The 13,767-nt window shown below is 49.1% G+C and overlaps 1 protein-coding gene across 1 annotated transcript in view; it reads left to right on the forward strand.

Moving 5' to 3' along the window:
* The window catches only part of LOC144734129 (mannosyl-oligosaccharide 1,2-alpha-mannosidase IA-like), a 434,227-nt gene that overhangs the window by 136,756 nt on the left and 283,704 nt on the right, over positions 1 to 13,767 (forward strand). Inside the window, exon 3 of the mRNA XM_078616197.1 lies at positions 9,810 to 9,906. Coding sequence (XP_078472323.1) covers positions 9,810 to 9,906 — 97 coding nt within the window. The remainder of the gene's footprint in view (positions 1 to 9,809; positions 9,907 to 13,767) is intronic.

The raw sequence follows: 13,767 nt of genomic DNA on the forward strand, positions 1-13,767 counted from the left end.
TTGAAATGGATTTTAATTTCTAATTTTCTAATTGGATTTTGAAATGAAAAAAATTTGTTCGATGGAGTTCTCAGAACGAGACTCCTATTTCAGGATCAGTGCCTCCTACATTTGTCTGAAAAGACAATGCGGCCAAGTCTTGAAAACCAGAACGAGTGAGAGTGTTTAATTGACGCGTTGCTGTGACATCACCAACACCAAAAATATTTCTGTTATTAACTTGCTTGACGAGTCTTTTCCTGGTTTGAGGGAAAAACAAAAAAACCCATGCTATTTTCCGTTTGACGGAGATGATTCACGTTCTCACTTAACACTCTAAAACAGTGACAAATGGTGAAGTAACTCGATTTGGCAGCTTGGGGTACTGTGGCAGAGCAATCTGACTCGTAAGCAGAAAATGCACCAGTTCAGATCCCTGTGTGGTGTCGGCTCGCCCCGCTATCGCTGCTCCAGGGCCAACGACATGAGCGTGACGTTTGTGGGGAGTCTGCCTGTGGTCGGCGAATGAAACCAACTGCCATAAGAGATGAGATGCCCATTTACCCCACGGCTCGAGTATAAGGGGGCATTCAAATTCTGGTCTCATTCATTGGGATGAAGCCACACGTCTGTCATTGTGCGCCAACAACGGTGGCCTTGGACATGGCTTTCCATATGCAACCAGTGAGCTGGCTGCGAATAATATAAATAGGATACACCTACACTCCTTGCGTGTGTGTGTGTGTGTGGATAATTTAGCCGTGTAGTTTTTTTAAACGTTTTTTTTGTTGAGTTGAATGTGTAGAATCTGAAATGTAACGCTTCAGCTGTTTGATTTCTTAAAAGGGGGAGAGAGAAGTAAAAAGGTAAGTTCCACTTTTCAAAGGTTACACGATGTAATGAAGAAAAATGGACTTGAATTACATCCTTTACATATTATTTTTATGGTTGGTGGAAAATGTCTTCAGCCAACTGGGTAACTGTGCGCAGGGCTTCATGCTTGAAATATAAATGGGGATGAAAAAAAAAGACGTTTTAACCACGACACTTTTTTTTCAGCCGCTCGAATTAAAGCCGTCATTGAAATGTTCATAGCGTGTCCAACCCCCACACCCACCCACGCTCGCCACGAGTCTAAAGCGTGGATCCAGAAACGTTAAAGCTTGCGCGGTTTTATTAAAATCGTATTCATTTTCTTCACCCTAATGCAATGGCTCGCTCGCTCACCCACAAGGCTGAGCGACTGGATTACAACGGAGCGATGTAGCCGAGCACTCCAACCACCAGCAAGCAAGCTGCCGCTTTTGTTTTAATCTGCCCCTGGATTAAACGGGAGATGTTGAATACAGCACAACTCCGCTCGCAACACGCACGCCGTGAGCGGGAAGCGTCTTTTGCAGTCCGTGCATCTGTCCTGTGGCACGTCCCGTTTTTTTTTGCCTCTCCTGCAACTGCTGCGCCTGTCTAAATCGCGTGACTGCGCGACACAGAGACGCTTGCCGCGCGATTCTGCGGCGTTAAAGGGTTGCAAAAATAAACGTTACAGATTCGTCGTAAAGATATGTTGCCCGATGGCACGTGTGTTGCTCAGTTGTGTCAAACTTAATCGGCTTGTAGCGTACGCATTCTGAGTGTTGGGCGTTCGTGTGGACGTAATTTTATGGTGCCGCGCCGCGCGCGTGAGATGTCTTTAATTGACGCAAAGTGCCCCGCATAAACACAGATTGATTGACTCAAACACCACGGTGAAGCACTTGCTGAAATTGACCACGCGAGATGCAGCGAGCGAGCGAGCGAATGTGAAGGCGCATTTCGCACGTGAGCTGCGATCTGCCGGCGCGCGTAAAGAGGGCCCAACTTTTGTGTGCACACAACTCTTTTCGCCCGCAAAGCGCTACTCGAACGGAGTAGGTTCAAGGTGTAAAGATGAGCAGCGCACCAGTCGGGCAGGGGAGAAGGAATTACTGGGCCAACGAGTCAGGGATGGGATAGTGGTGATGATGACGATGAAAGGGGATGTATGAGAACAAGAGAGAATGAGCAAGTGGGATGTGAGCTGCACCGAGTAGCGTCTGTTTTTTTACAGACGGCGGTGGAGAGAGATTTAGAGGAGAGGTGGCCACACTTCAGTCACGTGTTTCAACTAAAACTAAACAATGTATTTATTTTACTTTACAAGGCAAGGCCCACTGCGCTATATAGCTGTTTTTCAGAAGCGACATGGCTACAAATGATAGCTCAGAAAAGTGGCTTATCATGTGGAGTTTGTATGTTCTCCAGCTGTTACCTCCACCTGTTACCTGCATGGATTACCTCCGGGTTCTCTAGCAACAAAAACGCGTACAACGTAACTGATGTTGACCAAACATCCCAATGCTGAAAAATCACAACATTTTTCAGCATTGAGATAAAGTCGCACGAAATGGCGCTAGCAGGGATTGAACTCTGCCCTTGAGCGTGTGTCCTGAAAGGCCCCCAGGCCTTACAGTAATAAAGATCAAAAGTCGAGATTAATGAATGTCGTAGTTTATAGGCTCCCTGCAATTAATGGGCCATGTTAGTAGACTTAATAGTTGTGAGTATTGTAAACAATACAGTGGAATGGCCGCGTGTTAATCAATTACACGCACGTAGACCTACACTCACTGAGGGACGGTGGCTGCATCCATATCCATCATCACACAGCTCGAGTGCCCACACAGGGTGGAGGATGCATTACACGTGAAGCCTCAGACGCAATTCACCCGTTTGAGGCTTGTACGCTCACTGTGTGGAGGGCAACTGAACTGATTTCACATAAAACTAAACAGTTTTAGCGAGCTAAGCTATAAACCAGGCGGCCGGAGTTCGATTCCCGCTCACGGCCAACACCAGTGGCGATTATCTGAACCGGCCCTGGGCCTCCCCTAGGTCGACTCAGCCTCTAATGAGTACTTTGTGCGGTGTGTAAACATCACCACTCGGGAGACAAAGGCGGCCGGGCGTGGTGCTGGCCACCCACCCCCTCGTGTACTGTTCCGGCCTTCATAGGTGCTACTTGCTAATAGCACTTGCCCCAATAGTCTGTTAAGGCTATACGGGGGATCTTTGTCTTAGTTGGGGGGGGCAAGCACTGCTTGCAACTATCGCTACACGCATGTATGTACTTTATGTTTAACTTATATTGGTAGGAACCCACTGGTTCCACCAGCCCACAGGGGATTATTGTGTCCGTCCGTTGTGCAGGGAGGGGCTCTGTGGGGAGGGAGGGGCTGGGTGGGGAGGGGAGGGTGGGGAGGGGCTGGGTGGGGAGGGAGGGTGGGGAGGGGCTGGATGGAGAGGGGCTGGGTGGGGAGGGAGGGGCTGGGTGGGGAGGGAGGGGCTGGGTGGGGATGGTGGGGCTGGGTGGGGGGTGGGAGGGGTGGGGCTGGGTGGGGAAGGGCTGGTCACACCGTGGTGCCCTTAGAAAACTCAACGTTTAACCTACTCACGCCGGCTTGTGCCCGCCCTCACAGTCGGCCATATTTACGGAATACACCACGCCGCCGTTGACCCTGGCCATTGACCGAGCAACCCAACGTTCCTACCAGCTCCCTCTGCAGGAATGTGTTTTCACGTTGTATGTAGCCAACCGTGTTAATTGGAGGTGCGGGGGTGGAAGAAATTGGAGTTGCGGAGGAAGGCCACAAGGCACGTGCCCGGCCACCTTTGCCTCGCCAGGCGGTGGGGACGTTAACAGCCAGCACCAGATAATTGTTTCTGGCTTTGTAGAGCCACTACGGCAGTTGCCAGCGGTCTTTTACTACACGGGCAAGGAGTTTAACAGAGGACGCCAGTATCACAGCACAGTGTGCAAAACCTTAACAGGCTGTTGGGGCCAGGTGCTGTTCGCGAGCACCTATGAAGGCCCACACGGCACACGAGGGGGTGGGTGGCCACCACCACGGCCTTTGTCTCATTGATACTGGTGTATAAACACATTATGTCGGTGGTCATTCACAGCTAAGTTGACCTACAATACGATCAACACCGATTCAGATATCACCCACTGATGTTGACCGTGAGCGGGGAATTGAACTCAAGTCACCGGGTTCGTAGTGCAGCACGGTCATCGCTGCACTACCGATCCTACCCCTCCACACACATGCGCGTGAATGTACAAACCAAGTGCAATACTGTATAGTTTACATAATACGGTGCACATGTACATGTTGCTACAATAAAAGTTTGATTACTAGTCTAAATAAAAACATTTTTTACCAGATAAGGCCCAATGAGCTTTATGGTTTTTTTTAGAAGCGACCTGGCCACATGTCACTTATCATAATGTGGACATTTATAGCAGCCAAATCCACGCGGCCACGGGGAGAACATGCACACTCCCAATTTTCCTGGATTAACGTAATGCATGCCCTGGTTCGTCCACCGCTTTGGACAGTCCTGCTCGTTATTCCTCGTTTTATTTCTGCCCATGATGCAATTTTAATTTAAAATCTAACATTGGCCTCTCTTACGTCTACTCAGCCAAAAAAATACTGTAACGCAGTGCCACCGATGATCATTAACGGTGCATCTGTAAAAATGAAGGTGGGTGGCTGGGTGAGTGTGCGTGTGTGGTTTTGACCGCACCATCCCTTCAAGCCGCGCAATGCTGATGGCCTTCCTGTAATAGATGCTCACTCATAGCACTCTCCCCTAGAGCTTGTAAAGGCATGGAATATGGGTGAGGGGGGGAAGGAGTGAGTGGATCGATTGTATTATCTGTGCCTGTATACAAACACACACACACACGCTTCAGTCAGAAGCGTTGCCATGATCTTCAAAAAATTCAAGTGCTCTATTTCGGTCGCCGTTTTACACGCAATGCTGCATTAAAAACAAAAATGCTTTCCCACTGGGTAAAGCAGTAGGTCTCAAAACCGAAGAGGTGGTGACCTGATTTGAGCATTTCAGAGGACTCGTTATGGCCAATGCCGTTGACGTATCCCACACCTTGTCATCGCTTCTTTCCCTCTGCCTGGCCTCTCAGCTGTGGCACAATCAATGGCAAAGGTCCGTCTTTAATGTCTCATCATCGCCGTTTGGGTTTGGGGCTTCTTTTTCCCGATTCGTCCCCGACCTCTGAGTGCCTTTCCACTGCCGTCTCGGTCTCCTGCCCTCCTCCTCCACCCCACACACGAGTCCCACCCATCACTACCTCCAAGTTGCCTACCCTATCCTCCTGCACACGCATCTTGTTACTTCTGCATTCTATTTCCAACTTTTAAGTTGCTCATTCTGTCCTGCACTTAGATGCTTATCCTCTCGTACACAACAACAATAATGAATGACTGCTGCTGCTGCGTTGGCGGTGGTGCACAAATAACCAGAAGAACTGAATGCATTCGTCAGCAAAGCTACCTTCAAAATATATAAAAAGTATACAATCGGCGACGTTTCGGGCGATGGCCCATCTGTAGAGCAGTGTTCTTCATTGCAAGGCCCGTGGGCCACTGGCCGTCCCTGGTGGTCCCTGGCGTGCGGCCCCCGACATAAACACAACACGTGAAAGCACCCCCCTTGTGCTGTCAAACTCCCAGTGGTTTCAAGTGTGTGATGGCCCTCACACTGATGATGTCTTTTCGGCGAAAGTGGTCCCCCTCTGAAAGAAATTAAGTGACAAACCTTACTAATTGGCTGTGTCGGGTGATGGCGGGTTTAACAAAATTTATTTTTACGCGATCTAACAAAAAAAAAACCTGTTATAGATGATATTGATCGCGAAAGCCTACGCGTTAAACATATATACTGCAATTTAACCGCATGGTGAACAGAGTGAGCATGAACATGTCTGCTTTTTCAACATTATTAGAAACGCCACGGATGAATAGCCACTCCATTTTCCCACATCAACGTGGAGCGGCGCATCTGTATATAGTCGCGTACTTAGCGATTGGGCAAAGTCGTGTTTGCATAGGCGCTCAGCCTCCGCGAACGCGACTCAACGCGTGGGATTTAGATAATCGCGTGGATTTTCAACAAATAAAACTGGTAAACGGGCCACCAATGCAAATTAAGCTTGCCCAGTGATGCACGGTGCGTGATTCGTGTGGGCACGCATCGTGTCTCTAGGCTTAGAGGCAGTCTCGCATGGTCCCGTGTGCCGTGGTGGAGACACAAGCACCACACGAAGCACCGGCACCGTGTGACCTCGTGTCGGCACGAGTAACGCTTAACTGCGTGCAAATATCAGCGTTACTATGATGATGATCATGATGATGGAACATGTTTACCCAGGAACGCCTCCTCACTCAGGACGCCTTTTCAGGAGGGTCCTGCCTCCTGTTTTTCGTAATTGGGGGAGGGGGGGGGCAAAGGGGGGGGGGAGTGATGCCGCAGCTGTGTGTGATCTCAAACGTGCACGTGATTTTTTTTCCGACATTGGAATGTTTTGGCCATTGCTAGTTTCATTGTTTTTTTTGTCGGGGGGGGGGGGGGGAGTGTTATTTTAGCTCGAGGAGGGAGGAAGTAAACTGGAGAGCGCCGAGGAAACCCATGCCCAACATGGGGGGAATTTAACAAACATCCACACAGGAAGGGCGCCCCACTTGGGAATTGAACGCAGGCGCTAACTTTCTTTGAGCCACGAGCGTTACCACCGCGCCACCCGGCTGCCAGTGTCCGTGCACGTGTACAGATACAGCATAGGTAAATACACACGTGGGTGAGGTGGAGGGGGGTGGTGGCACGCTGCACTTTGAAACCCGTCGAGATGAGTTTGTAACCCGGCTAACGTCACTGGCGATCGACATCTTGATCGGCTTTTGCTTTTCCCCTCTCCGCCATGCCACGCTGACCAGCGCGGTGCAGCGCCGTCAAGCAACAAGCGCCGTGAACAGTCCTCTGTGCAGCAGTGGGGTGGCAAGGGCTGGGTGAAAAAAAAAATGTAGGCGTGTTGATGGCTGGCTCTGGGAGGTGTGATAGTAACTCCAGTATCATGCAGTGAGAACGGCACCACCAGTCTGGGTTTCAGCCACCGACGATTAAGCCAAGTTCGTGTGAGTAGAGTAAATGCATCGATATATTGAGTAGATGCGTTCCTGGAGCTTTGTTCATTTCTTGAAACGTCGTATATTGGATACATTATAAGAGTAGAACGATGAGGATGTGTTCCCAGGCTTCGCAATTTACCACTTCATGCTATAGACACTGCATTACTTATCTTTCATATTGCAAGTATGTTGAACTTCTTTCACACCGTATTTAGTCAACTGTGCCTATCAGAGGCGTGGGGAAGGACAACAACCCGAACAAAGACAATTTAATTTGAAAAGAATGTCATATTTTATACTGTACAATATTAAAATAAAAAAAATTGCTTAGATGTTAAAAAACATAGTGAAGGAAAAGAATGTTATTATTATTTATACAGTACTGTAGATTGGAGAATTACACATTTATTTATTGATTTCGATGTACTTATCTTTTTCCGATTTTTTGCTTTCTGTATAAAGTTATGGTAATACATCCAAAGGTTGTTGAAACCGAAACTTCGTTTCTCAAATATACACATATCGAAATGTCGTACAACCTTACTCATGCATTATCTCAGTCATACACAACCTTAATCATACACAGAATCAGAATTTATATTTATTCTGGAGGTATCCGATGAGCTATGAAGCTCTTTTGCACGGATGTCCAGTAGGTCACAATCTCAGCAAAACGTAACCAAAGTCATACACAACCTCAACCATACATGAACTCAAATACACAACCTCGATAAAACATAAATTCAGTCCACCTTTCATGCGCAGAGTACGGTAATTCGATGGTGACGGCTCGTTCGGCCGATTTGCACGGAACATCTGTGACTCTGTGAAGATCAACTCCTGGTCCAACTGCAGTGTTGTGGCATAGTTCACTCCACGATTAGCCCAAGGAGTTGTGGCAATCGGTCAGGTGGTGCACCGATATTTGATGTGTCCCTTCGTATGGTCGCACCTAGAGGCTATTATATACCGCGGCTCCTCTTGCCTAGTCGCGTCATTATATAAGTGTTGTTGTTTATTTACACCTGTCGTTGAAAACAAATCTCATGGTGGTTGTCAAGAGGGCCCCAACTCGTGGCTTTGGCCACGGGGGCAACCCACCCCCAGCCCCCACGCTTATTACGCTTCCTTCGTATGAATGAAACTATACAATTAATTTACCAGGTAAGGCCCTCTGAGCTGTATAGCTCTTTTCCAGAAGCCGGCCTGGCTCTAACAAATGATTGCTCAACAAAGTGGCTTATCGCGTGGAAATGTATTGCAGCCAAAAGATTCTAAATGAGGAGGTAAAAATCGGAGGACCCGGAAGAAAAAAATCCACGCGGCCACGGAGAGAGAGACACCGCAAACTCCAAATAAACAGCAGCAGGCGTCAGGGTCGGAATCGAAACCACGACATCCTGTGCACCAGGCGAGGTAGTCAACGTCTCACCACCATGGCGCCCGGCATGGTAGTCACGCTACCGGGCCGGTGCCGATGGCGAGCCACCTCGGTGCAGAATTGAGATGCGCGGCGGCTGCCGCTTGAGCCGAGTTGATGACTTCTGCAACGGGACGTGACGGGCGAGTTGCAGCTATTGACTCCGAGTGGGGTCAGCAAGGTCGGGGGATTTGTCTCTCTTAAAGCCCCGCCAAGCAACCTGAATGGGGGCCGCGCGCTCACCGGAGCCACGCTCACCCTGCTGATGAGGCAAACGGCTGTTGACTTAAGGCGGAGTCATAATTGATGCGGGTCGGCATTAATGTCCCCCCCACTCTCCCCCGCTTTAAAGGTGCCTGTATCCCCCCCCTCCTCCACCTCCCCTCCCACCTCCCACTACTAGCAGGCTGATGAACGCAGTGCCGTATTGACGCGAGCGATTTCCATTAAGAGACATTGGCCTCAAGCCTCTCTCACGCGTGATGAAGCACTTCTGCTTGTTCCCACGCGTTGCGACGTTTGCGCCTGGCTCCAACCATTTTCCTCCTTTAGTGGGTTGTGTTGCTTTATTTTAAGGATGTGTTCGATGACCCAAGTGACCCAACCAGCGATTGGTCCGACCCGATGACCGACTGTGCTCACCGCAGAGCCGCCGGTTCGCCTGGTTCAACTCCCGGTTACAGCCTCCCCTTGCGCGCTAACGCAGGGGCTACATTGCAAATAGAAGCTTGCCCTCTGCTATAAACTGGGCCTCAAGAGCCCCACGTGCTAATTCTCCGAACGGGACTAGGTGGTTGCGAAAAGGGTTGCAAGTACAACTTCCCAGACTTTAACATGACCGACCAAACTGCATGGAGAGGGGTTGGGAGATCCACGAGCCAGCCAGGGGTGCATGTATGGCGCTGGCCCAGCAGTTGGCAACCTGCAGATCAGGAGCCACGTGCGGTTGTTTAGGGACTGCCTTCGTGACGTTATTTATTTAAGGACCTCCTTCTCGTACTCAGCACGCGGCGCATTGCGATTCTTGAAATACTGAGGTTGCTGTTGTTTTTTTCAACCGAATTCGAAAAAAATTTGGTCCTCTTATTATTTTGGTTGCCCGGAACTCCTGTGCTAGCCCAACCACCACGGTACGTTCCTTGCCACTCTGAAAGGGGGCGAGGTCTTCTCACCAACAGCACTTGTCCCAGCAGTGTGTTATGCTACGTGGATGAATCGCTTGTTCCTTTGACAAGCGTGCTAGGCGTGCTCTCCATCGGAGGTTTCATCCGAGGTTCATAGTTCCGGTAAAAAGTCTCATCACCGGTGGTATTCGAATCCAAGCCCGAGCCTAAGATGGGTACCACCCTTACAACTGTTTTGAGTTCAAACGAGACGGTGTTTTTGCTTTTGTCTTTCAGATGATGAAGTTTGCGTGGGACAACTACAAGACCTACGCCTGGGGCGCGAATGAGCTGCAGCCTTTGTCCAAGATTCCGCACGCCACCAGCATCTTTGGTGAGTTCTCTCCAACACTTCGACACACGAGGCCTCAATCCTGGCACACGTTGTTTTAGGGACACCCTATGGGAAATCAAAGCAATTTCCCGCGCCTCCGATTAGCGCGGTTTGCTACATACGGTGCGAAAGAAGGTCAACATACTGCTGCTGCCACTATGTGAGAAAGAGATTGGTAAGTACAACGGTAAGTTACGTATGTATCATTTGCATATGCAGGGAGGCCTAAAAGTCAGGACACATAGGGTCATTATGTAAATTTTGTTTTTTACAAATGACAAATAGGGTTATTTATTTTGTTTTAACAATTGTTTAAATCGACTTCCATTTACACTGATGCTTTCATAAATTACTTTTTGAAATGAAGTTTGGACCTTTTTTTTTAAGATTACACACGTGTCATCTTTGAACATTCATCAATTGTGCTTTGTCTCAATTCAGTAAATTTTCTTTCCATTCTGAAAAGTATCATAGTGTCATCATATTAATGATCATAATCGATGCAATATTAACTGAAAGAATGCCAGTCTTAAAATAAATATGATGAGCCTATGTATGCTGTCTTTTGGGCCACCCGTGGTCCAGTTTATCATTGGAAGACGATGTTTGTGCATCCTGGTTCAGGTCATGTGTTTGTATGACGTGCAAAGGCAAATTTCTATCCTGATGCCAAGATGCGCAAAACTAACAAAAGGACTCTTTTTAGATTTCGCACAGGGAAGCATGTTAACCGTTTTCCCATTCGTTAAAATGCGCGTGGGCGTAGGTTCAGATATGTCCTCGCCAACAGCATTACAATATACCTTAACAAATGTGTAGCGTGTGTGTGCGTCTGTTGAAATTGAAACCTACAGGTACAGGTGCACAAATGTCATGTCATGCTGTCGTAGTTCCATTAGCACGGTTGGCTACGTACGGTGCGAAAGAAGTTCAACATACATGCGTACATAGCCACTGTTCTTGGTTCTTTCGGTAAAGTCACGTAGAAGGGAAATAATAAAATAAAAAAATACAACATAACCAAATATTACATAACTTTATTATTTTTGTATATTATTATATTATTTTATATTCTTTTATATTTGTTTATGTTTTGTTTTTATTATTTTATTACTTCCCTTCTACGTGACTTTACCAAAAGAACCAAGAAGATGAATCCCTGCCATCACGAAAGCTTTAAATCGAAATATAGCCACTGTTATTGCTCGAATGAGTATTGAGGTGGTAGGTACAAATATCCTTTCTACAACTCGTGGTGGACATTCAGCATTCCTATTGGACGGCGGGGAGGGGGGCAAGTCTATTCATTTGACAACCACTATTGGACCGATCCACAAATTGGTACCTATTTTGTTGACCCTGGAGGAATGATGGGCTGAGTCAACGACCAACCAGGATTAATATATATGGTATATAAATATATATTTAAAACGTGTAAATGACATATGTAACGTTGTTATTCATTTAACATTTACCCAGAACTGCCTGTTAGCCTATGGGCTGCAACACGACGAATTTTTTTGCTGAGTAGCTTCGCTTGAGGGTGCGGGCAAAGGGCATGCGGCTTCCGATTTTCCGATTCCGACGCGACGAACAACAGCGGCAACTGGGGGGAGTGGTCACGTGGGAGGGGGGGGGGGCACGTGAGTGGGGTGGGTGGGGGACACGTGTGAGGGGGGCACGTGGGAGGGGGGGGCACGTGGGAGGGGGGGCACGAGGGAGAGGGGGCGTGTGAGAGGGAATGCACGTGGGAGGGGGGGGCGCGTGGGAGGGGGGGCATGCACTTGGGAGGGAGATACACAAGGGGGGGAGGGTGCGCGTGGGAGGTGGGGTGCGTGGAGGGGTGGGGTTTGGGGGGGTGTACGTGGGAGGGGGTGGTCACGTGGTGGGGGCACGTGGAAGAGGGGGCACGTGGGGGGAAGGCGCGTTGGGGGGGGGGCGCGTTGGGGGGGGGGGGCGCGTTGGGGGGGGGGCGCGTGGGGGTTGGGGGGGGGGCACGTGGAAGGGGGTGTCACGTGGGTTGGGGCACATGGAGTGGGGGTGGAATTTGTTTAAGGATTGAGGCTGTGCTGACGAGGGCAGCAGTGTTGAGGACGACTCGGAGGTGATGAACCGAACCGTGGCTCCATCGCGGCCACGTCGGTGGTGACATTAAAACAACTCCAAGCAGAATCACGGACATTTGAGGCCAGTGCGGTTGACTGTGTACAGTGCAAAAGAAGTTCAACAAAGATACAAGCAGAATGCACTTCCCATGTATTCACCTAGCCCACCTATTCAATCGTCTAATATATTTAACGTATTCATTTTAGTGATTTTCTTTCCTTTCCTATGCTTTGCACTCCAATCGTTTTTTTTTGGCATTGTTTGTCGTAACTTTCTGCCCCGCTCCTACTGGACATCTGCGCCAAAGAGCTTCATGGCTCATCGGATTTATTCATGATCAACAAGGATTGCGATACTCCAGAGCCATCGCTGTAGCGTCGCGTGGTCTCGAAAGGTGGAGGGACGTGGGGCGGGGGGGGAGGAGGTAATGAACACAATGCAGACTTGAACGTCTCATCGTCCACCCCCCCCCCCCAGCAGCAGCAGCAGCAGGAGCTGTTGCAGCGCAGGATGCGACAGCTCCTGCTGAGACGCGTGATTGGCAGCCCGGTTAACGACAGCCTGAGAGAAGCTGCTGCTGCTGCCGCTGCGCACCGGTCACACTTAATAACACGCCTTATACGTGTCGTCTATACAATTGTTATTCATTTACCGTTTACCCCGCGTTACTGTTTAGCCTACGGGCTGCAAACAACAATTTTCTCAGTTTAACGCGAATGCTTTTATACGATCTAACCCAACAAAAAAAAAACCTTCATTATGAAATTCGTCAGTGTCTTGCTCGGGATGTTTGGTTTACATCCTTCGCGAGTGCGTGTTTTGCCCCCCGCCTCCGGAGCAATGAAGCGGAGTGCCCAGAGAATACCCACGGCACAGGGGGCAGGAACTCCCTGACATGACACTGTGGCATGGATGGCTGGTGAGGTTGGCAAGCATGCTTCATCCCTGCAGGTGATGCTGTCTCCCGCTCAACCACCCTCCTCGAACGAGAATCCCCACGGAGTCATGTTTGTATAGACCACAATACCTGCAGTTATAATGCAAACAAAAAACATAACTCTGATAATGTGCACTGTCCTTGAAGTTGATTGATCCACACCCGAGACAGGTGTGGACCAATCAACTTCAAGGACAGTGCACATTATCAGAGTTATGTTTTTTGTTTGCATTATGACTGCAGGTATTGTGGTCTATGCAAACATGACTCCTTGTAAAAAAAGGTGTCGGTTTTGTTGCCAGATAGAAGGGTAAAAAAAAAATTATCATATTTTTAACTGGCAAATGAGGTTCCAATGGTTAGAATCCCCACCTCAAGGTGCGCTGCGTGGCAGCGAGAGGCTTGCGAGCGTTGCCCCCTCGCACACGCCTGGGTTTTTCTCCCGGCTCGCTCCTGTTTCTTCCCACCTTTTTGTTTTTGTTTAACCAGCTAAGGCCCCCCCCCCCCCCCCCCCCACTGAGCTGCCGTGAAACTCTTCTTTAAGAAGCGACCCAGGCCACAGACGACGGCTCAACGAAGTTGGGGCTTATCGTCGTGTGGATTGTTTATAGCAGCCAAATACTCTTGAACACGTGATGTTGATTCTAAATGTGGAGGGGGGGACACGGGAGGACCCGGTCCGTGTACTTGGGGAGATATAGCCATGCACCGCAAGATGTGCAAAAGGGGCCCTTCCTTTCCAGGAGGATGGTGTCGAGGATGTCGAGCGAGCACTGGGGGGTTACGGGGGGAGTGGCCCCCGTGGGGATGCTTGGGAT

This window comes from Lampetra planeri, chromosome 50 (genome assembly GCF_965212315.1).
Source record: "Lampetra planeri chromosome 50, kcLamPlan1.2.h2, whole genome shotgun sequence".
Taxonomy (NCBI): domain Eukaryota; kingdom Metazoa; phylum Chordata; class Hyperoartia; order Petromyzontiformes; family Petromyzontidae; genus Lampetra; species Lampetra planeri.